Below are 27,034 nucleotides of genomic sequence, written 5' to 3'. Positions count from 1 at the left end.
TTCCAAAGGTCCTGAGTTCAATTCCCAGCAACCACGTAGTGGCTCACAACCATCTACAATGTGAGCTGCTGCCCTCTTCTGGCCTGTAGGTGTACACGCAGGCAGAGCACTGTATACAAAATATTAATAAATAAATCTTTTTTAAAAATTTAGTACAGCAGAATATAAAAGACAGGTGTCTTAGTTAGGGTTCCTCTTGTTGTGATGAAGCATCATGACCAAAGCCATTCAGGGAGGAGAGGGTTTACTTGGTGACCAAGCACGAGTCACAGTTCATTGAGGGAGGCTGAGGCAGGAACTCAAAGCAGCTGGGAACCTGGAGGCAGTAGCTGATGCAGAGGCCATGGAGGGGTGCTGCTCACTGGCTTGCTCCCCATGGCTTGCTCAGCTGGCTTTCATACAGAACTCAGGACCACCATCCCCGAGAGGATGGCACCACCCACAATGAGCTGGGCATGCTCCCCCATCAATCACTAACTAAGAAAATGCACCACAGGCTTGCCTACAGCCTGACCTCTTGGAAGCATTTCCTCAGTGGAGGTTCTCACCTTGAAAATGACTTACCCTGTGTCACGTAGACATAAGAATTCTCCAGCACAGGAGGAAATGTCTGGATTTGACACAGGTGAAAAGGAATTATGGGGGCTGGAGAGATGGCTCAGAGGTTAAGGGCACTGTCTGCTCTTCCAGAGGTCATGAGTTCAATTCCCAGAAACCACATGGTGGCTTATAACCATCTAGAATGTGATCTGGTGCCCTCTTCTGGCATCCAGGTATACATGCAGATAGAGCACTCATATATGTAAAATAACATTAAAAAAAAAAAAAAAGGCTGGAGAGATGGCTCAGCTGTTAAGAGCACTGACTGCTCACCCAGAGGACCCAGGTTCAATTCCCAGCAACCATATGGCCAGCTCACAACTGCCTGTAACTCCAAGATCTGACACCCGCATACAGACATACATGCAGGCATAACACCAATACACATAAAGTAAAAATAAATACATTAAAAACAAACAAACAAACAAAACATCTGCCACTTTGAGCCGGGCGTGGTGGCACATGCCTTTAATCCCAGCACTTGGGTGGCAGAGGCAGGCAGATTGGTGTGAGTTGGAGGCCAGCTTGGTGTAAAATGTGAGTCCAGGACAGCCAAGGCTACACAGAGAAACTCTGTCTCAAAAAACAAACAAAAATCAAAACAAAGCAGCAACAACAACAACAACAAAAAGAAAGAAAAGAAAAAGAAGGGAACGTGTGTGCGGTTCTGAACACTTCTCTAGCAGGTGATTATTAGCTCTTACCTCTTGAACATTGAACCGTAGGATTTCTTTCATGTAAGTAGGCAATAATGTCAATAAAGTGTAAAAGGTCCAGTTGTAGGAAAAATGCGCTACGACGATTGCCCAGAGTGGCAGTGACTTCAAGATGGACACCCACGGCACTACCTTCTGGGAAGAAAGCTGAAGGACACAAGGCCAAATTAGGAGAAGCCTCGGCTCTGTTAACACTTAACTACACACCTCATTAGCTGGAACCCATCCTAGAGCACAGAATACCAATTTTCGTAGGGCATTCTAGATCTGAAAATCAACTCTGTGAAATGCTAAATAGCTAGGTCATTAACAAATTTTAGTCTTTTCACACACACACACAAAAAAATCTCTGACTGAGATTAGAGGAAACCAAAGATATAGTAGAGTTATAAATGCCACGAAACCTGCAAGTGTTGGTGCTGATTTAAACATTCATGCTGGGGCAAAACAGAGAACAGTGGCACTGTCACAGTTGGAGGGCGACGTGCGGGAAGAGCAGAGACTGGAAGGTCTCAGTAGACTCCGTATTTCATTATCCAGTTTTAGTTATATTGAAACGACTTATAAGACCTTGCGAGCTGGGTGTGGTGCGGCACAGCTACAGCCTCCGCTGGTCAAGAGGCCTCAGCTGGGAGGTGACTTGAGCTCAGAGTTTGAGGTACACTGGGCAACATCACTGAAAGGACCAGACAAACTCCATTTTGAAAAAGAAACTCCATTTTGTGTTAAACCTAGGCAAGGGCTGAATGCAGAGTCCAGAAAAACCACAAACTAGTCTAAACAGAGGAATATTCCCTGGCAACACAATCAGCTCACCTTGGGAAAGTCCAAATATACTCTCTGCTGGTCAAGCTGCCCCCATGACTGCTTCAACCAATCTTTTCTGTAGACCAACTTGCCCCTACACCTATTACCCAACCATGAAACGCCAAGGCTTGTAACTCCCTGCTTGCAGCTTTTCTGCCCAAGTGCCATCCAATCGTATACTGTAAAATCCATTTCTGGGTTTTACAAAGGATCTGGGTTTGGTCCCCAGCATCCATTATGGGTCACTTACATCCTCTGTAACTCCGGGGTACTTGATAACCTCTGGCCTCTGAGGGTAACTACACTCTCATGCATATATTGACACATAGACAAATATATTTAATTTAATTCTATTTATTTTCATTCTAAAAAAGATACTAAGCTATTAATATTTAATAAATGGGTTGGCCATGGAGTATGCTGGATAGTCACATAAGGCCGAACCCCCCAATTCACGGGGGTTAATACAGGACCCTCTCTGTCTGTTTGACCTCAGCTTGTATCTGCCTGTTTGGATGGACTCGTGGATGGGTATGCTCCACCACTGGGCCATGCCCTTAGTCCCTAGAGTGACCTTGCAAAGAAATTAATTTTAGTTTAGAAAGAATTGCAATTCCTCAGGCAATATTGTAGATATTTATTTCATTCTAATTTGCCCTGAGACACATACAACAGAAAGATCTATTTCAAAACTTGTTATACCCCTTTTAAAAATATGTGCCAAAGTCCATACCTGATTTTTTAATGATGAAACAATGTATTCTTTTTCTTGATGGGAGATTGTCTTGTGGATTTCTGGTGTATCACTAACTATCCACATCCATAAAACAAACCAAACTATTCCAATTATACCTTAAAATAGAATGATAACAATTAAATAAAATTTGAATGTATCAACAACATTTTGCATACACAATGTAAAATCAGATTTAATTTCAAGCATCCGATAATTTTCAAAGCATCAGAAGGAATGCTTTGAGATAGGGTTTTGCCAGGTAGTCCTGGCTGGCTTCGTATTCACTATGATGCTCAGGCTAAACTTGAGGTAATTCTCCTGCCTCAACTGCTGAGATGACAGGTATGTGTGACCATGTGTAGCCTCAAATGTACTCCGATGAAATCAAAGACCCAGCCAATCAGGGCCTACAGGCAGATAGACTCATCAGGGTCTACAAACAGGCCTGTGTTTGCATTTTTTTGCCTTAGTCTCCCAAATAACACAATGGCCATTCTTGGCTCAAAACAAACAAAAAAAAAATTTGTTTTTGAGACAGGGTTTCCCTGTGTAGCCCTGGCTGTCCTGGACTCACTTTGTAGACCAGGCTGGACTCAAACTCACAGAAATCCGCCTGCCTCTGCTGGGATTACAGGCATGTGCCACTGTGCCTGGTTCAAAACAATATTTTAAAAATGTATTTCATTGTGCTAATATAATTAATTCCAGAACATTTTCATAACAAAAAAAGAAAGCAAGTTAGTCCCGAGTCCCTTCTCTTCCCATAGCCGGACACCCAAATATGAAGTTTACATTTTATTTTTTATTTTTGTTTTTTCTCGAGACAGGGGTTCTCTGTGTAGGTGGCCTTGGCTGTCCTGGACTCGCATTGTAGAACAGCCTGGCGTTGTTTTTTTGAGACAGGGTTTCTCTGTATAGCCTTGGCTGTTCTGGACTCCCAGTTTTGTAGACCAGGTTGGTCTCAAACTCACAGTGATCCACCTGCCTCTGCTACCCGGAGTGCTGAGATTAAAGGTGTGTGCCACCACCCTCTCTCTCTGGTTTTTTGAGACAGGGTTTCTCTGTGTAGCCTTGCCTTTCGTGGACTTTCTCTGTAGACCAGGTTGGCCTTGAACTGAACTCACAGAGATCCACCTGCCTCTGCCTCCCAAGTGCTGGGATTAAAGACATGCACCATCACATGCAGTGAAAAATCTCTTACAAATAAATTTCTGAGTATTGGTGGCACATGCCTTTAACCCAGCACTTGGGAGGCAGAGGCAGAGGCAGATGGATCTCTGTGAGTTTGAGGTCAGCCCAGTCTACAGAGCAAACTCCAGGACAGCCAGGACTTCATTGAGAAACCCTGCCTCAACATAAAACAACAACAACAAAAAGGAATACATTTCTATAACATATAATATGTAACATATATATATCTCCCCATGTCTGTTTCATTTTGAAAGTCTATTTCTTGTAGGACACACCTGTGTATAGCCGGGGTGGTGGCGCACGCCTTTAATCCCAGTACTCTGGGAGGCAGAGGCAGGTGGATTGCTGTGAGTTTGAGGCCAGCCTGGTCTACAAAGCAAGTCCAGGACAGGCAAGGCTACACAGAGAAACCCTGCCTGGAAAAACCAAGAAATTAAAAAAAAATATATATATATAATTCATTAAGAAGATGTATGATCCTGTCAATCAATTTGGAAAATGAAATGCCTTCATACTAAAGGAAAGGAAAAATGTTAAATCCTTTAGGTGAGAATCATCCTAGTTTGCTTGGGAGACAGTATTTTTTTGTTTTGTTTTTTTTTGAGACAGCAATCCACCTGCCTCTGCCTCCAAAGTGCTGGGATTAAAGGCGTGCACCACCATGCCTGGCGGGAGATAATATTTTTGAAAGACTATTTTCATAACCCCGAGATGGTAGCTTTTCACAGTGTGACACTAAAGTCCCAGATTCAAAAGCAGTTTCTACAGAAACCTGGTCCAAAGCTAACAGGTCAGACTGGGCTAGGCCCTGTCAGCCATAGCAACCTGGGAAACAGGTTTTCAGTGTTTTAGAACACTGTGGTTTGGACAATGAGTCCTTTGGTGAGTTAGTAGGGATTTTTTGTTTCTTTTTTGTTTTGTTTTGTTTTAAAAGCTCTGGCTGTCCTGGAACTTAGTCTCTAGAACAGGCTGGCCTCAAACTCACTGAGATCCACTTACCTCTGCCTCCCAAATGTTGGGATAAAAGGAACGTGCCACCACTGTCCAGTTTAAACAGAAATTTTTGTTTTATTTTATTATTTTACTTCATTTTATTTTTTGGTTTTTGAGACAAGATTTCTCTGTGTAGCCTTGGCTGTCCCGGACTTGCTTTGTAGAGCAGGCTGGCCTCGAACTCACAGCAATCTGCTTGCCTCTGACTTCTGAGTGCTGGGATTAAAGGTGTGCGCCACTGCACCTGGCCTTTTTTTTTTTTTTTTTTAAAGATTTATTTATCATACAGTGTTCTATTTGCTTGTAACTCCTGAAGGCCAGAAGAGGGCATCAGATCACATTATAGATGGCTGTGAGCCACCATGTGGTTGCTGGGAATTGAACTCAGAACCTTTGGAAGAGCAGTCAGTGCTCTTAACTTCTGAGCCATCTCTCCAGTCTCCCCCCCCCCCCCTTTAAAAAGTTTTTTGAGACAGAGTTTCTTTGTGTATCCTTGGAAGTCCTGGATTTGATGTTGTAGACCAGGCTGGCCTGGAACTCCCAGCTATCTGTCTGCTTCTGCCTCCTGAGTGCTGGAATTAAAGGAATGGGCCACCGCATCTGGCTTAAACAGTAATTTAAAAAATCACACCCTCTAATCTAACTGAAAGATATGCTGATTTGATACTTACAGGCTGAAGAATTACAGTAGAATACAGTCTTTTTTTCCCCTATAGTAAACATTGCACATACTGTGAAAACATACAATATTTTTTGGGGGGGAGGGGGAGGCTTTAGAGACAGGGTTTTTATGGTAGCACTGGCTGTCCTGGACTCACTTTGTAGACTAGGCTATGAAGTGTTTTTCGGGCCACCTTCATGAGTATTGTGTGGTCTGGCAGCACGCAGGTACAAAATGCATGTTCCCTCAGAACCTAGGTGAGATCACATGACACAACCTGGGCTAGTGCTGCCAGAAGGACCAGATTCCCTTACACATGTGACTTTGAATTAATATTTGGTCACTGTGTGTTCAGAAACCTTTTACTAAATTCTTATGACACACCCCTCCACCACCCCATGTTCTGTTACGAAATTCTTTAAGTTAGGAAGCTGGGCGACAGAACTGATTTTAAATGTAGTCAACTACTATTACATTTTTGTTTGTTTGTTTGTTTTTGTTTTTTTGTTTTTTTCAAGACAGGGTCTCTCTGTGTAGCCTTGGCTGCCCTGGACTCGCTTTCTAGACCAGGCTGGCCTTGAACTCACAGCGATCCACCTGCCTCTGCCTCCTGAGTGCTGGGATTAAAGGCGGGCGCCACCACCGCCCGGTTACATTATTAATTTATATTATAGATTAGTTAAAAGTGTATACTTACCAAAAAGATAGAAGACATAAGTCCAATCCATATAGTAGCAAATTATTCCAGAGAGAGGGAGTGAGATTACTGTCCCAAGCTGCGCTCCTAGATCAACACAAGAAAGTCTGTAAGCCTTGGGGGAAGGTGAGTCAACAAGATGTCCATTGTACAAGGAGGATGTGGAGCAGTGGGCACAGGATGGAGCGAACTACTGAATTAGAAGCAGCTATATGTGAACAGAAAATGCAGCATGCTTCTACAGGATCATGTAAGCATGTACTAGAAAATGTAAAGCATACACACACACACACACACACACACACATATTAGTACAGTTACAGTTTCTACAACTATGCAGATATTGATGAGTCAGAGGTGCCAATCAGTGTGAGAACCATGCACAGTGGTACATGCTGCCATCCCAGCACTAGAGAGGCTGATGGAGCAGGCCAGAGGGCATGGGCATGCTTGTTGAAAGAAGAAAGAAGAAAGAAGCTTTTCATGGTTTTATATATTATAAACAATTGTCTTATAAATAAAACAATACATTTTGACCATGGAAGACATTTTAGTTAAATGCAGTGGGTGCTAAATGATAGTCTGTGTTTCTCTCTCTCTCTCTCTCTCTCTCTCTCTCTCTCTCTCTCTCTTTCTCTCTCTCTCTTTCTCTTTTAAGGGGACAAGATTGTACCCTGTAGCCCAGGCTGGTCTTGAACTCACTATGTAGCTCAGGCTTGCCTCAAACTTACAGAAATGCTCTTGGCTCATCTACCCAGGTGGTGGGATTATAGGTCTGAACTACCTTGCTTGGCTGGATAGTATTTATTTACTTTTTAAGACAGGGTCTTATGTAGCCTAGGGTAGCCCTGATTTCCATCTGTAGCTAAGGATGACCCTGAACTCCTAATCTCCCTGCCTCCACTCCTAAAGTACTGGAATTTACAGATGCAATGCTACCATAACCTGGCTTAGACGTTATCTCTTATATTTTTGGTTGTGAGCCTAGCCTTTAACGGCTGAGCCATCTCTCCAGCCCTAGACATTATTTCTGATCCCATCTTTTAGTCATAGGTAGGAGACACATATTAACCGATGCCTATTAAATATTAGGAAGCAAAAGGGCAACACAGAGCAACACGGAGCTCAAGTAGGAGAGCTATTTCTGACCTCTAGAGAGGGAAAGATATATGGAGTTAGCAACCAGACTTTGAAAGGAGATTCATTTCCAGAGCAAGGAATAAAGGAAAACAATGAGGAAGTGGAGACAGCTGGGCGGGGTGGCACAATCAGTAATCCTAGCACTCAGGAGGCAGAGGCAGCCTTGCGTCAAAAACCAAACCAGAACGAGAAAGAGCAGGAAGTAGACCCAGGTCTGAAAACAGGAAAGCAGACAGCGGGTCTGGGGACTTCACTTGGATAAAAGAAGGACTAGCGATAAAGCCAGAACAACAGATGATAAGGTCACTGAGTACTGTGGACTCTGTGGCAGGCACTATGTGCCAGTTCCAGGACAGCCAGGGCTACACAGAGGAACCCTGTCTCAAGATAAAGTAAAAAAAAAAAAAAAAAAAAAAAAATAAATAAATAAATTAACCATTGTATTTAAAATTAGTCAGGCAGAAAAATTTCCCGCTCAGGTAACGGAAAACAAGCAAGTACTTCTTACACAGTCAAGTTAAATTATAATTTCCGCATAAATCTCATGGTATCTCACTTGAAGCTGCTGTAAATGATAACAAGCTCACAGGGAAAAGGGCCTGGAGAGATGAGCTGAAAGTAATACGTTTATTACACAGTCGAGTTAGAAATCATAATGAAAGGGCTGGAGAGATGGCTCAGCAATTAAGAGCTCTTGAAAAAAAAAAAAGAGCTCTTGATGCTCTTGCAGAGGGCCTGGGTTTGGTTCCCAGCACCTGAAGGGTCTCTAGGCAGCCAGAGCATGGCAACCATGGCTCTGGCAGGCTTTGCCCTTCCCCTACTCCCTCTGCCTGGCCAAAAACTGTTACATTACTTTCCCAAAGCTAGCCACTGTAGCCATCATTTGCTACTTTATGGGCTCTTCTATCTTTCTTCACTTCTTTTCGTCTTCCCTTTCAAAACCCCCCAACACTAGATATAAGAGAAGAGAAAAGGAAAAAAAAAAAAGCATAGAGATGAAAGAAAAAAAGATCCCTGAATAAAGTCAGAAGTCAGAAAGGGGGCGACGTCATCGTTAAGACTACTTCCTGCTGATGAGGGGCCTCGAGCTCCTTGGGGCAAGTTTGATCTTCGCCATCGGATACCTGACTTCTTCTTGCTGTTTCTTCTTTGCGTAGGACTACTTAACAGACCAAGACGAACAGCAACCAACAACCCACACCGCCTCTTGTGGGCCCTAGTGTTTATATACCCGCTGAAAAGTCCCCAAAATTCCAACCATCACACAATTGCAGAAACTATCTGCAGATGGCAAAACCACGCCCCTGTCACAGCATGAGGCAAATCATAGCTGCTGCACAGTAGCTCCATATCCCACACCTGGGATTAAAACAAAAACTTTTAAAAATAATATTTCTGGTTTTTTTTTTTGTTTGTTTCGTTTTTTGTTTTTATTTTTATTTTTTTTTGTTTTTCAAGACAGTGTTTCTCTATGTAGCCTTGGCTGTCCTGAACTCACAGTGATCTGCTTCCCAAGTGCTGGGATTAAAGGAGTGTGTCACCATATCTGGCTATTTCTGTGCTGTTGTTGTTGTTGAAAAAACTAAAATTCCAGAATTCTCACTACAAGCCACCAAAGTCTAGTCCCTTATTTGGCTACTTCCTCCCCTAGGCTGACTACTAAGGTCCAGCTATCAAAGTATTGAAATCGAGTAATCAAAAGCCCTCTTTGGCCCCTCTAACTAACCAGTCTAATAAAAGTTAAACACCTCATCCTCACACTGGGTTCCCCCTTTGCCTGTGGGCCACATCTGTCTCCTCTCTATCCAGAGGCAGCCCTTTGTCCTCCAGGACAAACATCCCTTCCCCCTCTCTCTTGTTCCCTGCTTCCTTGTCCTTTATCTCCTGTCTTTGTCTCTTACTCCCTGCCCCCTGTTCCTCTGGGGGCAACTAAGTCTCCTTTGTGCTGAGAACTTGGTCCTGGGGTGTCTTGTGCAGAATACCAATCCTTTCAGCACCCACACCAGGTGGCTCACATCCACCTGTACTCCAGTTCCATAAGAGTCTACCCCCCTCCTCTGTACTGTAGGGGTATCTCCACACATGTGGTACATATACACACGTGCAAGAGAAAACACAGGCATGTCCACTTGGCACACTGCACTTCCAAATAAGAAGCATGGCACACCATGTTCCTGAAGTCAGAGCACTGAATTCTGAAGTAATATGAGGAGCTGGTATCTAGCCAGCTCTCACTGCTCCAATCTGATGTAATGTGCTAACCAATCACAGTCCTTAGGCTTCTACTACATAAGTGGCTGCTCATGTGCAATAAGGAAATGCTATTCCTTGAACCTTCCCCCGCGCCCAGTGGTTCACCTCCGTGCCTCTTACTGACCTTTGGTGTCCTGTTGGGGGATGGCCCGGGGACAACAGCACAAAGAATCAGACACACACGACAGACACATAAAATCCAGAGCATATACTGTTCTTCTACCTGAATTCAGCTCCGAGTATCCACATCGGGCAGCTCACAACTACCTGTAACTCCAGCTCCAGGGGATCTGATGTCTTTGTGAGCATCCACACTTATGTGCTCATGCACACACAAACATATACATAGACCCAAAATTAAAAATAAAATAAATCTTGCTGAGTGTGGTGGTACATGCCTTTAAGCCCAGGACTTGGGAAGCAGAAGCAGGCAGATTCCTATGAGATCAAGGGTAGGTTGGTCTACATAGCAAGTTCCGGGCCAGCCAAAGCTACATGGCCCCATGTCTGAAACCAACAAAAGACAAAACAAAAACAGAAACAAAAGAACTCAAAAGAAAACAAAAAACAACAGAACAAAACACAACAAAAAACCCAAACCCCAAAACCAACCAACCAACTACCACCAACAAAATCAAAGAACAAACAAACAAATTTCTAGCCACTGAGCTATTTTATAAATACCAACATTTGAAAAGACCACATATTTTGAGATAAGTGATAGCAGGTGGAGAAAATGGCATTAGTTAATCACAGCACATTATTCTGTTTCTGAGCCAAAAAAGGAAAACTGAGAGTAAAAGCATACCCTTAAAAGGTGATTCCCCTAAGAAGAGGCATCTACACTGTGAGTCTGACTTGTAAGGATGGTTTCCCAAGGCTGGTACATTGAGTATCCAATTACAGCAAAAGCTTTATAAGGATCATTATCTTACCTGCATAGGAAATGGTAAGAAGCTTGCTTCTTTCAAGAGGGGGAGCCCAGGAAGACCACATGGCATGCATAGCCGGAAACGTAACACCCTGGGGGTGGATATTTCTGATGAAATACAAGGCAGCTTCAAAATCAGACAGAAAAGATAAAAGTTGCTGACCTAGCTTTATGGATGAGGTGGGTGGTATGTGCAGAAAGAATGGTGAAAGATGAGCAAATCCAAGTATAAACACAATTTACATTCTGTTACGAAATACAGTGGTCATCTGAGACAGCACTAGGAACAATAAATACAACGTTAAACATCCACAGACTGGAAACTGTGCTACCAGGATAGTTCAGCAAAGAGACACAGTAACTGGATCAGAAGCAACAGACTACAAATAAATATATTTTATTTAGGTGAGAAAAAAACAAAACAAAGCAAAAACCCTGGGAACAGAGGGGCTGATCTGATAGTATCTATCTATCTATCTATCTATCTATCTATCTATCTATCTATTTATTTAGGTTTTATGGGACAGGGTTTCTCTGTGTAGCCTTGGCTATCCTAGACTTGCTTTGTAAACCAGGTTGGCCTCGAACTCACATCGATCAGCCTGCCTCTGCCTCTGCCTCTGCTTCCAAGTGCTGGGATTAAAGGTGTGAGCCACTACACCCGGCCTTGATAGTATTTATTTTATAACCAGGAAGGATTTAATAGATCTCCATGAAGACTGCTATTTGGATATGAATGGAATAAGAACATGCACATTTCTAACAAAATTTTAAGCTGGGCTGTGGTGGCACACACCATTAAGCCTAGCACTTGGGAGGCAGAAGCAGGTGGATGACTCTGAGTTGAAGCCAGATGGGTCTATAGAGAAAGTTCCGGAACACCCAGGGCCACACAGAGAAAACCAGTCTTGAAATAAAACAAAACAAAACAAAAAAGTCAACTAACCAAACAAACAAAACTTTAAGAGCTGGCGTGGAGGCACATAAGTCTTTAATCCCAGCACTTGGGAGGCAGAGGCAGAAGCAAGTAGATGGCTGTGAGTTCAAGGCTAGCCTGGTCTACAAAGTGAGTCTAGGCCAACCACGGCCTCAGAGAGAAACCCTGTCCCGAAAAGCCAAATACAAACAAACAAACAAACAAAAAACCAAAAAAAAAAAAACCCCCCAAAAAAACCCAAAACCAAAACCAAAACAAAACAAACCCCCAAAAAACAACAACAACAAAAACTTTAAAATTTGAACCTGGGGCTGGGTGTGGTGGCGTATGCCTTCAGTCTCACCTCTTAGGAAGCAAAGAAACGCGGCTCTCTGAGTTCGAGGCCAGCCTGGTCTACAAATTGAGTTCCAGGACAACTGGAGCTAAATAGAGAGACCCTGACTTGAAAAACCAAAAACCAAATGAAAAATAAAACTGGAGGTTGAGCCGGGCATGGCGGCGCACGCCTTTAATCCCAGTACTTGGGAGGCAGAGGCAGGTGGATGGCTGTGAGTTCAAGGCCAGCCTGGTCTACAAAGCAAGTCTAGGACAGCCAAGGCTACACAGAGAAACCCTGTCTCGAAAAACAAACAAACAAAAAACCAACCAAACAATCAGACAAAAATAAAAAATAAACTAGAGGTTGAAAATCTCCACAGCTTTCCAGAAATCTCAGCACATATGAGCTGTGCATGATTCCGGTGACTGAGGATGGGCAGGCCCTGACGTCTCAGACAGGAATGACGTAACTGAGGCCTACTGATTAGGATTCACCTAGTGTTTTACTGAGATCGTGGAACCTACTGGTCAAAAGCTGACGCTTGCACTCTAGTGTTCTTTCCACTGCACTGCAGTGCGATGCTACCTACCACAGCCTCCTTAAGTTGAGCCTGACCTGGTGGCCACCTTGTGCTGGCATTAAAGGCTCTTAATCATTGAGCATCTCTCCAGCCTGGAGAGGATCCATTAAGACCATTATCCACTCGGTTAAGATGGAGAGAGACACAGGAGGCACGGAGAGGAATAGAAAGATAAAGGTTTGTAAATGGGGCTGTAGGGTCAGCCACTGACAACATCTGCAGTCTGTTTGGTTCCTTGCACAGAAGCAAAATCAGATAAGAAAAAAAACTAAAAATGAATAGCATAAAAACAAATAGTAATATTTCATTCACAACATAAACATTTAGAAGAATCCTAGAAGTAAATTGGTATAGTTAGATAAATTACAAATTAGTCATCTCTAATCTAGAAGACTGGGGGTAGGGTGTGGGTGAGGGGGTGTGAAAGAACTAATGATAAAGAGGCAGTTTCATAAATAACAAATTTTGTAAAATAAGGCAATTTAACAACATGTTTTATAAAATGTACCAAAACAGGGGCAGGAGAGATGGCTCAGGGGTTAAGAGCACTGGCTGTTCCTCCAGAGGACCTGGGCTCAGGTCAGTACCCATATTGTGGTAGCTTATAACAAGCCAAGATATATGTATACAAGGTAAGTGTGGACCATTTTAGCCATTGTGACAGGGGTTTATTCCCCTGTTTTCTAAAGCATGGCTATTGTGTCCTTTAAAAAAACCTGTTTTCTTGGCTGGAGAGATGGTTCAGCAGTTAAGGCTGCTGTTTCAGAGGACGGGGTGGGGGTGTGTTTGTTTTCCAACACCCCCTTGATGGCTCCCAGCCACTGTTAGGAGACATGACACCCTCTTCGGGCTTGTGCACGCACCTGCACGGACATCATAGACACACATACATGCAAACAAAACACTTATATATGAAATTTTCACCTCTCCGAGTCCTTCCAGTGCTCTGAGCGCCACAAGGGCCACCACTCCTAAGTCTGCAGCCAAGGGTGTGAACAGGGTCAAGACAGCAGTGCCCAAGATGCCGAAGCCCAGCAGCAGCTTCCCTCCGACTCTGCTGGCAATGTATCCCCCAGGGATCTGTGTCACGATGTAGCCGTAAAAGAAAGAGCCGAGGATCCACCCTTGTGTTTCTGCATCCCACTGGTACTTTTTACCCTGTTTAAAAAAAAAAAAAAAGCTGGGGAGATGACTCAGAGTTTGTTAAGAATACTTACTGCTCACCCAGAGGTCCTGAGTTCAATTCCTAGTAACCACATTGGTGGCTCACAACCATCTATAATGAGATCTGGTGCCCTCTTCTGGCTTGCAGGTGTATGTGCAGGCAGAATATTGTATACCTAATAAATAAATAAATCTTAAAAAAAAAAAGGAGAAAGAAGAACAATCCTTCCAACTTTGAAATTTTAAACTCCTGCTTCGGATTGCAAAGTATGCAAGTTGTTGTGGCCTTTTTGTTTTGTTTTCTTTTTCAACTTGACATACTACGCTAGGGTCAGGTGAGAAGAGGGAACCTCAGTGAAGAAAATGGCGCCATGAGACAGGCTTGAAGGCCGGTGTGCATGGCATGTTCTTGATTGATGGTGGATGTGGGATGACCTAGGCTTCTGTAGACAAAAGCAAGCTGACCAGGTTATGGGGGAGGGGGGCGGGGGGGGGGGCGTTCCAGCTAGCAGTGTTCCTCTGTGGTCTCTGCTTTAGTTCTGACCTCCAGCCTCTGGCACTGACCTCCCTTCATGAGGGACTGCAAGCTGTTGCTTTTGGTTGGGGTCTTTCATCCCCCAAAGCTAAGTAAGACAAGCTTTCTAGAAGGCAGGTGAGTCCCTACGACATGTGGTTTCCAGAAGTGCGTGGACAAAGACCTGAAAGTCATAAGCTTTAAGAAGTGTATCATTCAGGCTGGAGAGATGGCTCAGAGGTTAAGAGCACTGACTGCTCTTCCAGAGGTCGTGAGTTCAATTCCCAGCAACCACATGGTGGCTCACAACCATCTATAACAAGATCTGTATACATAATAAATAAATCTTAAAAAAAAAAGAAGTGTATCATTCTATGACACTAGACTAGAAGAGGAACAGTTGAGCTTCAAAAGAAAAGACCACAGGCTTGGTCTGGGCTGCGGCAGTACACGCCTTTCATGCTAGCACTCAGGAGGCAGAGGTAGATGTATCTCTGTGGTATGTCTGGTCTACATAGTGACAGCCGAGGCAACATAATGTCCTGGAGAAGATACTTATTAGGATTTAGAACAGGGGCTGGAGAGATGGCTCAGCGGTTGGGAGCACTATTTTGCTCCTCTAGAGGTCCTGAGTTCAATTCCCAGCAAGTACATGGTAGCTCATAACCACCTATAGTGGGATCTGATGCTCTTTTCTGGTGTACGTGCGGATAGTGCAATCCCATAATAAATAAATCTTAAAAAAGAAAAAAGATTTAGAATAGCAAGCTGGTGGAGGTGGTACACACCTGTAATCCCAGCATGCAGGGAGGCAGAAGCAGGTGGATCTCTCTGAGTTGGAAGCCAGCATGGTCTACAAATCGAGTCCAGGACAGCCAAGGCTACACAGAGAAACCCTGTCTCGAAACTCCCCTCCCCCTCAGAAAAAAAAAAGATTTAAAAGAGCTGGCGGTGGCATACGCCATTAATCCCAGCACTGAGGAGACAGAGGCAGGAGGATCTTTGAGTTTGAGTCCAGCCTGGTCTACAGAATGAGTTTCAGGGCAGCCAGAGAGAAACTTTCTCAAGATACAAACAAACAAAAATCAATCCAATTTTCTGATGTACCAATGAAGCTTCTTCAAATTGTTCCCAGGAAATGGAAAAACTACTTTCCCAACAGATCAGTGTATGTGGCAGCATAAGCTATAATTATTTAATTTAATTGTTCAACTAACTACCTAGAAAGCAGAAAAAGATCTTGGTCTGGGGAGAAGATACAGAAACAAATATTTTGGTTTCTTTTGAATAAAGACAGATTTCTCCCCCTCCCCCCACTATTTTTACTTGTAAAGATTTCATTATTGGGCTGGAGATATGGCTCAAAGGTCTGCTTTTCCAGAGGTCCTGAGTTCCATTCCCAGCACTCACATGGTGGCTCACAACTTTCTATAATGAGATCTGATGCTCTCTTCTGGCTTGCAGGTGTACATGCAGGCACAGCACTGTATACATAATATTAAATAAATAAATCTTTAAAAATATATTTCAATAGGGCTGGAGAGATGGCTCAGTGGTTAAGAGCGCTGCCTGCTCTTCCAGAGGTCCTGAGTTCAATTCCCAGCAAACATATGGTGGCTCACAACCATCTATAATGAGATCTGTTGTCCTCTTCCAGTGTGCATGTGTTCATGCAAGCAGAACACTGTATATCTAATAAATAAATAAATCTTAAAAAAAAATATATATATTTCAGTATTAATCAAGTTTTTGTTTAGATCTAGCACTTACCGTGTGATTGTAGTGTACTTTTACGGGGGCAGAATGTTCTGGACACTCTTTGGAAGTTCTATTATCGGTCTGAGTTGTATTTGAATCCACCATGTCCACTAATGCAACACTTAGGTTCACCCGTAATGAATAGAGAACGAAGAAACCAAAGAAAGCCAAAACTGCTAGGTTGTAACGAGCTGAGCAGCATACTGGAGCTGAAATCAAGAGTGGGAGAAGACATTAAATTACATGATCTCTAAATCATGAAAGGAAAATTTTAAACAAAAAAGGTTTATTTATTTGATTAATTTATTTATTTGATTCTTCTTTCTCTCTCTCTCTCTCTCTCTCTCTCTCTCTCTCTCTCTCTCTTTTTTTTTTTTTTTTTGGTTTTTCAAGACAGGGTCTTTCTGTGTTAGCCTTGGCTTGGCTGTCCTGGACTCACTCGAGGTTAGCCTCGAACTCACAATAATCTGCCTGCCTCTGCCTCCCAAGTGCTGGGATTAAAGGCATGCGCCACCATGCCCAGCATTAGACAGGGCTTCTTTGTGTAACAACAGCCCTACTTTATCCTGGACTTGTAGACCAGGTTGGCCAAGCTGGCCTTGAACTCACAGAAATCCGCCTGCCTCTACACCACCACACCTGGTTCTTTTTTTTTTTTTTTAAGACAGGGTTTCTTTTGTAGCCATGGCTGTCCTGGAACTCACTCTGTAGATCAGGCTGGCCTTGAACTCTTGCCTTCGAGTGCTGGGGTTAAAGGTATGTGCCACCATGCTGGGCAGATATATTTATTTTTATATCCTATGTATGAGTATTTGGCCTGTATGTATGTTTGCATACTGTGCAGAGCCCACAGAGGCCAGAGAGGGCATCAGATCCTCTGGAACCGGAGTTATGAATTATATATTAGCAGCCATGTAGATGCTCGAAACTGAACCCAGGTCCTTTCTAAGAGCTGTAAGGGCTCTTTAACTATGAAGTCATTGCTCCAGCCCTGAAAAAGGCAGTTCTTAAAGAAATACCTATACACATTACTAATCAGTATTTTCTGAATAGCCCAAGATTAAGACTATCTACACAGATTTACTCCGTCTTACCTAGCCCATCAGGAAAACTTTAACATGTGAGAGCATTAAAACATGGGTAACTGCCGGGTGGTGGTGGTGCATCCCTTTAATCCCAGCACTTGGGAGGCAGAGGCAGGCAGATCACTGTGAGTTAGAGGCCAGCCTGGTCTACAAAGAGAGTCCAGGACAGTCAAGGCTACACAGAGAAACTCTGTCTTAAAAAACCAATTTATTGCACTAAACTATGTTATGTTACTTTTGCTTGTACTATCATTACTTTATATCTGTGTAGCCTTGGCTGTCCTGGACTCAATCTGTCGACCAGGCTGGCCTCGAACTCACAGAGATCTGCTTGCCTCTGCCTCCCTGAATGCTGAGATTACAGGGGTGTGCCCTGGCTTCCTAACAGTCTGAAACTCCAGCTCCAAAGAATCCAATGCCCAGACATACATATAGGCAAAACTCATACACATAAAAATAAATTAGAAAAATAATTTAAAAAGCTGGGCACAGTGGTGCATGCCTGTAATCCCAGCACTCAGGAGGCAGAGGCAGGTGGATCTCTGTGGGTTTGAGGCCAGCCTGGTCTACAAAGTGAGTCCAGGACAGCCAAGGCTATACAGAGAAACCCTGTCTCGTAAAACAAAAACAAAAACAAAACAAAATGAACTTTAAAACTTTAAAAGGTAAGCAAAGTATTTCAAAGTATTAATGACAATCCTTAAAACATTATAGGTCAGGTACCCTTCTGAGGTACTGTCAATAATCAGAAAATAAAATACATGACTACAAAGTTTTAAAAGTCATACTAAAAATAAATTGATACCGTTTATGAAAATGGTTGTGACTCTAAATCCATTTAGTCAGAGATATTTTTAGAAAGTGAAATGTGTCTAGAAAATTGGGATGTTCTCTGAAATTGATCCAAGGTAAAGCAAGCTTGCATGGCTGAGAGAGCCGGTGCACTGGATACCCACCACACTGAGTTCAAAGCAAAATCATGCTAGCATAACGAACAAAGCACTCATCAAAACAAACACCAGCCCCTGCGATATGCTTTATAAACACAGGGACGTGGAGTGGGTGTAACAGCGAACACAGACTAAAAGTGAAATAGGCCCAGGCCATTAGCTTCGGTTCTACTGACTGAGAAAGCGAAAGATAAAAGTCTAGGAAGAAAGAGTCTGAGATAAACATAAAAGTCTGGGGGAGGCAGGTGTGGGCTGGCCCTACAGATAGCACAGGTACCCAGGATATTAATCACATCTAATCCCTGCCATCTGGGCAGAAGACAGGTATCCACCCTTCTGTTGAACAGACAACCCTGTTTAACATCCTAGGTTCCCATGGAGCTCATCCGTGAGCACAAGGACCTCGGGCCCTCTGCATCTCCCCACATCTAACTTTTTAAAGAAAAAAACAGTGGCCATGGCTGAACGCACTGTCTCTATGGCTAGCCTAATTAACATAGGCAAGCATAAGAGAATTTTAATAAAAGCAAAGGAGAAAGCCACGTTAGCCGGGATGTCCATTCAAAGGTCACTTGAGAGAGTTTGCCTATCTCTTTACGCAAATTATTAATTCGACCATCAATAGTATGAGAAAAATATGACACATTAAAGCAACACAGACCAAGGACACTGTTGACAACCAAGATTATGCTTGAGCAATAGATAACTTATCGTAGCACTATTTTGTAAAACGGTGGTCCTCAAATCACCCATCTCTTGATTAATTTCTGCTAAGATTTTTACTGTAATATTAGTAGTTATACTAGTCACACCGGCCATCTTTGAGACCTCTCTTTGTGTATCAGTAACCATTCCTGGGATTGGCAAAAAAAAAAAAAAAAAAAAAAAAAAGCCTAAAACCAACCCTTAGTATGGCTAAACAATAACACACTCTCTCCTAACACAGGTGTGCCTTTTATCCCCGCTGACAAACAGCCTTCAGGCTCTGTGGTATTTTTTTTCCTTCTTGTATATGCTAGTTGGGTTGTATAATAAAGTTTAATTGTTAATAAACGGAGCCAACAGGTAACAAACAAGCCGAGAGCTGCCATGTGGGAGCATCATTTTGGGGTCAGTTGTATTGTATCCTTGCTGTATCCGTAATGCCTGGACGTTTTGCCAAGTTTTTGGCTTCCTCTTCCTCTTGGTGGGCTTGTCACCTATCTTTAGATGATTCCTCTGTGCACTGATGATGCCCTATTCGGACGCATGGAAGTGGGAGCCATCCGGGACTTCGTGCATTTTCTGGAAAGAAACCTCGACTTGATGCTATGTGGGATAAAGAACACTGGGCCTTTACCATTGACCTTTTCTTTTATATATATGTATGTATGTATATGTATGTGCGTTTATATATCATATATATGCACATACTTTAGGTGTGTCTCCTTTAGGGCAAAATGCTTTTGGGCATCATAAAAAGCATTATCCTTTAAAGTGAAGTCAGCATAGCTAAATGTAGCGAAGTATGTGGGGATCTGGGTGGTATACTCCCTTTTATTTTAAAAATTTACCAAGTATTTGATGGGGTCATTCCCCAACAGCTAAACCCTGTAGGTTGTAAGGGTTTTAGTAACATGACTAATAGTCCAGAGATTGCAAAATTCTTTCAAGTGTTTGCTAATATAAGCTGGACCATTATCATTTTTTTTTAGTTGTAATGGGTCCTTGAAAGAAAAATGTATACAAAGTTATTTGACCAGGGATGGAGAGATGGCTTAGTGGCTAAGAACACTGACTGCTCTTCCGGAAGACCGGGGTTCAATTCCCAGCAGCTCAAATTCATGGTCTTTAAATTATAAAGATTTATATCTAAATTTAAGATTTGGAATCTTGCGGGACCTATAATCCCAGCACTTTGGAGGCAGAGGCAGGTAGATCGATGTGAATTCGAGGCCAGCCTGGTCTACAAAGCAACTCCAGGACAACCAAGGCTACACAGAGAAACCCTGTCTCGAAAAACCAAATAAATAAATAAATAAATAAATTAAAAAAAAAAAAAGAAAAAGAAGAATACTGTCCTATTAACAGGACATTCTGATGTAGCGGGAACTAGTTACAGAAAATCTTGAAGAAAAAAGCGATTGGGTTTCTCCTACATGTAAAAAAATACACATGTAACTGATAGTGTAAATGAAATAAAACTATGAACAAAACCAAAGCTTGATGGTCTCCCAGAGGAAGAACTTGCTGGAAGGCTTTAGGCTTCACAACATTTTGCAGACAGTCAGATGTAATGGATCCTCAGGTCACGCCAAAAACAATTTAGGTAAAAACGGCAAAACAAGCTAACTCCTATTGGTTACACATTTATTTAACCCCTTGAGGTCTCCAAGGGAGTCTGAAAAACATGCAATTATGTTTGCATTTCTTGGCCACCATATTATACAGAATACTTTAAAAAACGTTATTCCAATGTACTATTTTCCTTATTAAATAAATCCATTTCAATGTTCTATACATTGTTACTTAAAAATTTTTTGTAATGTACAAAAATACCAAAAAAACCCCCACAAAAACCCCAAGTGAACTTTTAGTAATCACAAATACGCTCTCAGGTTGGGCCTGTTCCTATTCTCAGTGCATTTCTACCTTTGATGTGCTAATTTATATTGAATTAAAATACAAAATGCTGTTATGAGAAACAGCTAACAAAAGCTGACTGGTTACAAGGTCAGATGTTGCGCTGTACAACCAGGGTGAGCATAATCTTTTTTGTGGAGCATTTGGAATTTATACATAAAGCATATATTCTTTGTCCTTTAGAAGAGCCACCTGGAGCTGGGTGGTGGCAGTGTACACCTTTAATCCCAGCACTCAGGAGGCAGAGGCAGGAGGATCTCTGTGAGTTCTAAGGCTAGCCTGGTGTACAGAGTGAGCTCCAGGCTGGCCAGTGCTTCATAGTGAGATCCTGTCTGGTTTTTTTTTTTTTAAATATCTTTATCTTTATGTACATTGATGTTCTGTCTGTGCGACGGTGTCAGATACCCTGGAACTGGAACAACAGACAGTTGCGACCTGCAACGTGGGTGCTGAGAATTGAACCCAGGACCTTTGGAAGAACAGCCAGTGCTCTTAACCACTGAGCCATCTCTCTAGCCCTGAGAGTCTCTCTTAAGAAAAACAACAGCCAGGGGTGGTGATGGTGGCATACATCTTTATTCCCAGCGTTTGGGAGGCAGAGGCAGGTGGATCTCTGAATTCCAGGCCAGCCTGGTCTACAAAGCAGCAAACCCCCCCCCCACACACACACACACCAAAACAAAATCCTAAAAGCCCTAAGCTCTGGGGGAGCCTAGACTTACTAGCTCCTGCGGCGGCAGCAGGGCCCTGCTCACTATTCCTTGGAACACAGGTGTTGCACCAAGCCACTCTAGACCGGGCAGCAGGAAGGGGGGCAGGGCTAGAGGACTTGACGTTCCAGTTAGATGGCTCAGGAGGATGAGCCCTAAATGTACACAGACGAGTGCCCGACGGCGGGTCAGGAAGACTAAGTGGCTTTGGGACTTCCTTAGACCTGCCCTGTAAGACGTGTCCTGGCACAAAAGATTCTTTTTTCTGTCTCTTTGTTTCTTTTCTCTCTCTCTTAAAAAAAAATCCTCCTGCTGGGCGTGGTGGCGCATTCCTTTAAGCCCAGAACTCGCGAAGCAGAGGCAGGTGGATCGCTGTGAGTTCGAGGCCAGCCTGGTCTACAAAGCGAGTCCAAGACAACCAAGGCTACACAGTGAAACCCTGTCTCAAAAAACAAAAAAACAAAAAATAAAACAAAACAAGAAAATCCTCCTGAGCTGGGCATGGTGGTGCATGCCTTTAATCCCAGCACTCAGGAGGCAGAGGCAACAGGTGGATCTCTGTGAGTTCGTGGCCAGCCTGGTCTACAAAGAAAGTCCGGACCAACCAAGGCTACACAGAGAAACCCTGTCTCGAGAAAAAAAAAAATCTTCCTGATAGGGTCCAAGAAATATATTACTAAACTCTAGCTTGTAAAATACTTGGCAGAAAATTTATCTCCCTTTAGTACTTACATGCTTCCAATATTTAACAAGAATAGTTACTTGGTCTGGAAACCAAGGATTAAATTTTAGTTACTTGTACAGAATTGCAGAGCTCTCGCTTTTAACATTTTTTCCCCTCAGGGTCTATTAATTTGTTTACTTTTCTGTGCATTCTTGGTTTTGCCTGTGTATGTGTCTATATGAAGGTACTGGATCCCCTAAAATTGGAGTTACAGATAGTTGTGAGCTGCCATATGGGTGCTGGGTGCTGAACCCTGCTCCTTCCAGAAGAGCAGCTGCTCTTAACCGCTGACCTGTCTCTCCAGCCCTCTCCTCTGGGTCTTAACAACTGGTTCAATAATTGTATAAAGTTCTTTGTCTCAGAGGACTGATTAGAACCCAGTCTCTCACTTAAGATTGTGAATCCATCTTTGCGAGTTCCAGGCCAGCCTGGTCTACAAAGCAAGTCCAGGACAGCCAAGGCTACATAGAGAAACCTCATCTTGAAAAACCAGAAACAAAAACAAAAACAAAAATTGAATCCTTGGGCAAGAAGAGCAAATTCCTGCCTTCTGCGTCTATGTAAAGAAAATTTTTCTTACCTTCTCCGATGGCCAAGCCCCTCATGTTGGGTGCTGATTGTAGGGGTCTCTGCAAACACCAGGGCCAGCAGAGTGAGGCAAGAAGGAAATCTGGCTCAAACCAACTCAGGAGTAAGTGATGTTTTAAACCCTGGGCAGTTCATATGTAACTACAGCCCTGATTTTGGAAAAGTTTCCTGGTGAAGACTAACTCAAACGCATGCGCAGATAACGCTTATTACTACATCCAAGTTCTTTGCAAGGCACACATCGCCTCTTCTTATAAAGATGGATGCTACAGATAAAGGTGTAGGCAGGAGGAGTCTGGGATAGGTGTGATGGTCTAAGGGAGTCAGGCGTGGGCTGGCCCTACAGCTAGCGCACGTCACCAGGCTATCAACTGCATCCAGTCCAGCCTTCTGCGCAGAAAACAGGTTATAGACCTCTAGGGTTGAAGGGACAACCCTGTGTTTAACATTCCTGGTTTCCCCAGTGGCGTCTACAGAGCTGTGGAGATTAAATGCCGCAGAAAATGACAGTGTACACTCACTTAATCCTCACCTCCACACCTCAGACAGGGGGGAAGGGGTTGTGTGTGTGTGGGGGGGGGGGGAGGAGAAGCAGGGTTCCAGACAGGGTTTCTCTGTGTAGCCCTGGCTATCCCGGAACTCACTCTGTAGATCAGGCTGCTTTGAACTCAGAGATCTTCCTGCCTTTGCCTCCCAAGGCACTGCGCCACCACTGCCCAGCTCTGAGAAAGCTTTTCCGGTAAGATCTAGTGCTACATACCTATGTAAGGGAGAAAGGAATCCCACTAATCTTGGGAGATGGGCAGGGAGGGTCCTTTCGTAGGAGGGATATTTAACCCAGGCTTCCTCAGTGAGCAGAAGTTGCCAGGCAGCTGCGGGGGTGGGGGCGTAGAGGCATGAAAAGGAGGGACGCTTGGGTGGGGGGTGGGGTGAGGGGTGGGGGTGGAGTTTAGGGCTGTCTCCTGATCCAAATCTAAGAACTAATAGTACCGCGTGGGACAGTGGGCACTGGGCTTGCTAACAGCTCATGCTCCCGAGAGCTTACTGTACTGAGCTCGTGTTACCCATGTTTTAAAGATGAACTCGGTTACACAGAACAGTACTCAGGACCCAGTAACCCCAGGAACTGGATTGCTATCATTGCTGTCTTTGGATCCTGGACCTCCAGCTCTAAATTAAGAACTGTGAGCCGGCGTGGTGGCCCACACCTTTAATCCCAGGACTCGGGAGGCAGAGGCACTGTGAGTTCAAAGCCAGCCTCGTCTACAAAGCAAGTCTAGGACAGCCAAGGCTACACAAAGAAACCTTGTCTCTAAAAACCAAAAGTAAATAAACAAACAAATAAATAAAAATAAAAATAACTGTGATTTTTTTTGTGGGAAATTAAGCTATGTGGGGCACCAGGCTCCTAGTGGAACACACAGAACCGCCAACAAGGCAGATGTCCATACAAAACGGAGGGGAGCCATCGGCCAGGTGTGTGACTTCAAGTGCTGTGTGTCTGCAGGGAGGTGGTTGGCGCTAAGACAGACATGATGACAAGGCACAGGGAAAGGGAATCTAGAGTGATGGCAAGACCAAGTGCCAAGCTTTGATTCTAACCCAAGAAGAAAGGAAAAGGGGCTGGAGGTGTAAACCAGAGCACAGAATGCCTGCTCAGCACCCATGCAGGGGCCAGAGGCAGGATACACAGCAGCCAAGGCCAGCCTGGGATACAAGAGTCCCTGTCTCAAAAAAAAAAAAAACCAACCAACCAACCCCCCAAAAAAAACCAAAACAAACAAACAACAAACAACAACAACAAAACGAGGGTCCTAAGTTCAACCCACTGCTGCCTTACAATTTACAAAATAAACCCGGGAGTGGTGGCGCACACCTTTAATCTCAGCACTCTGGAGGCAGAGGCAGGTGGACCTCTGTGAGTTCGAGGCCAGCCTGGTCTACAGAGTGATTCAAGGACAGCCAAGGCTACACAGAGAAACCCTGTCTCAAAAAAGCCAAAAGAAGAGCCGGGCCTGGTGGTGCATGCCTTTAATCCTAGCAATCATGGAGAAACCCTGTCTTGAAAAACCAAAAACCAACCAACCAACCAACAAATCAAAAGAAAAAAAAATTTACAAAATAAAACATTCTTTTAGGCAGGAAGTGGTGGTGCACACCTTTAATCCCAGCACTCGGGAGGCAGAGGCAGCTGGATCACTGTGAGTTCGAGGCCAGCGTGGTCTACAAAGTGAATCTAGGACAGCCAAAGCTGCACAGAGAGACCCTGTCTCAAAAAACAAACAAACAAACAAACAAAAACAAAAAACAAAAACCAAAAACCAAAAATAAATGTAATGTAAACAAATAAAAATAAAATAAAACATTCTTTTTAGAATTTCATTTTTTGTATATGAATGTTTTGCCTGTATGGATGTCTGTGTATCACATGCATGCCTGGTGCCTAGGAGGCACGAGCAGGGTGTTGGATCACCTGGAGCCATTGTTACAGACGGCTGTGAGCTTTCTTGTCGGTGCTGGGAACTGAACTTGTGTCCCTGAGAAGAGCATCCTGTGCTCTAACTGCTGAGCCATTTCTCCAATCCCCAAACTATTCTAAAAATAAAACAAGACCAAAAACAAGTCCCCCAAAAGCCCGAGCAAAGCAGTCTGAACTGTCAGAAAGTAGAGTAAGACAGTTTACCCACACAAGTAGGAAGGATGCTTATGATTAAAGCAGTTAGGAATGAAAGAAGCCTTAGGTAATGTTAACAAAAGACACACCCACGGAGCCGGGCGGTGGTGGTGGTGGCGGCGGCGGCGGCGGCGCACGCCTTTAATCCCAGCACTCGGGAGGCAGAGGCAGGTGGGTTGCTGCGAGTTCGAGGCCAGCCTGGTCTACAAAGTGAGTCCAGGACAGCCAAGGCTACACAGAGAAACCTTGTCTCGAAAAACAAACAAACAAACAAACAAACAAAAGACAAACTTCCAGTTCAAGTCTTTCTCGCACCTGTATCCTTGAATGCGTGCAAGCCTATTGTAACGTTCAAGAAGCAACGTTGGGTAGCGAAATCCAGTGAAGACACATACTTGTGTTTTGGGGGAGGATGTGTAGGGAGACCAAGCAAGGACTCTACCACTCAGTTACATACCCAGCCAGTCAGGGAAGATGCTTTTTTTCAAGTACCGCCCGCAAGACCTTTGGCACATTATCTTAACCCTAACCGTGAGTGCGACAGATATCTTATCTTGAGAATAATCTATTTCCTAATTTAAACTGTAGTCCGATAGAGGAGGGGAATAATGGAAATGTCTGCAATATTTTTGGTCTCTTACAGCAAAGTAAGGATATTCGCGGGATTATGCAACTGTCCCCCGCACACTCAACAGCTGTTAACTCTTTTTGTTGTTGTTTTGTTTTTTGTCTCCCCCCCCCTCCCTGCCCAAGGAGCTGCCAAGATCACATGCCTTGCAGACCTGCATAAGCGGAAATCTGGCGGCCACTGGAGGCAAGCGAGCGGCACTTTGGCCCTTTGCTCATTGGGATACCTCAACCCCGAACTGCTTCAGCCCCCCGCCAGCTCCACAGGCAGCTCCGTCCCGTCCCACGGGGCTGCATCTGCTACCTGTGCCCCGATCTCACAGCCACTTTCACGAGGTGCCCATGGCCGGGAACCACCCGCCCTCCCGGAACGCTGCCTCTAGCAGCTTCTCGGTGGTCCCGCGGCTCACCCGCTTCGGCCTGCCGGGCGCTCGGCAGGAGCGGGGTGCTGTCTGAGGTCTCCTCCTCATCGTTCACCGCGGGACCCCGAAGCAGGGGTCGCATGACGCCTGGGGAGCAGATGTGCTGAGGGTGTTGCTCAGCCAACAGAGCTCTCGGGAGGACAGCCCCCCGCCAAGCTGGCCGGGTGGAGCAGGACATGGCTCCACCCCCATACGTCACCTAGGCTCCGCCCATCTCTGGGTGCTTATTCCTAAAGTGCCATCTTAGCTTCGGGCAACCCCGGTGTGGGCGGGGCTGGATTGGGCGTGGCGTTTGCGTGGTGCGTCGCAGGCGGCCGGGAGTCCAGGCCTCTTGTACCCCTAGCAAAAGCCAGGCACCCTGGTCTTAAAGGCGGCGACCGGGTAGCATCTCGCAGTTAAAGAGAGCTAGGGAAGTGGGCAGGGAGTACTTGACCTCCAGATGTGTGTAGTAGAGTTCCCAACTATATAAAATCTCTGTCCGTTTTATGACAGCATATGGATTTTGAGGTGGAAAGGCAGCACAGGAAAACATGTTCTGAGCCCTGAGCCGGGCGTGGTGGCGCATGCCTTTTAATCCCAGCACTCGGGAGGCAGAGGCAGGAGGATCGCTGTGAGAAACCCTGTCTGGAAAAACC

At 44.2% G+C, this 27,034-nt stretch overlaps 1 protein-coding gene across 2 annotated transcripts in view; it reads right to left on the bottom strand.

Moving 5' to 3' along the window:
- Positions 1-26,572, bottom strand: part of SLC17A5 (solute carrier family 17 member 5) — a 44,743-nt gene extending 18,171 nt beyond the window's left edge. The window contains exons 1-7 of one of the 2 annotated variants that reach the window (XM_084751796.1): positions 26,388-26,572; positions 16,010-16,206; positions 13,486-13,719; positions 10,730-10,817; positions 6,402-6,488; positions 2,857-2,975; positions 1,305-1,463 (exon numbers count right to left, since the gene is read on the bottom strand). In XM_084751796.1, coding sequence (XP_084607922.1) covers positions 1,305-1,463; positions 2,857-2,975; positions 6,402-6,488; positions 10,730-10,817; positions 13,486-13,719; positions 16,010-16,206; positions 26,388-26,481 — 978 coding nt within the window. In that variant the 5' untranslated portion in view covers positions 26,482-26,572. The remainder of the gene's footprint in view (positions 1-1,304; positions 1,464-2,856; positions 2,976-6,401; positions 6,489-10,729; positions 10,818-13,485; positions 13,720-16,009; positions 16,207-26,387) is intronic. The other variant, XM_084751795.1, reaches the window with a different exon arrangement.
- Positions 26,573-27,034: the final 462 nt, after the last annotated feature.

The sequence above is a fragment of the Acomys minous genome, assembly GCF_964271855.1.
Source record: "Acomys minous genome assembly, chromosome: 13".
Classification (NCBI taxonomy): Eukaryota; Metazoa; Chordata; class Mammalia; order Rodentia; family Muridae; genus Acomys; species Acomys minous.
This window is presented reverse-complemented; position numbering and strand designations above follow the sequence as displayed.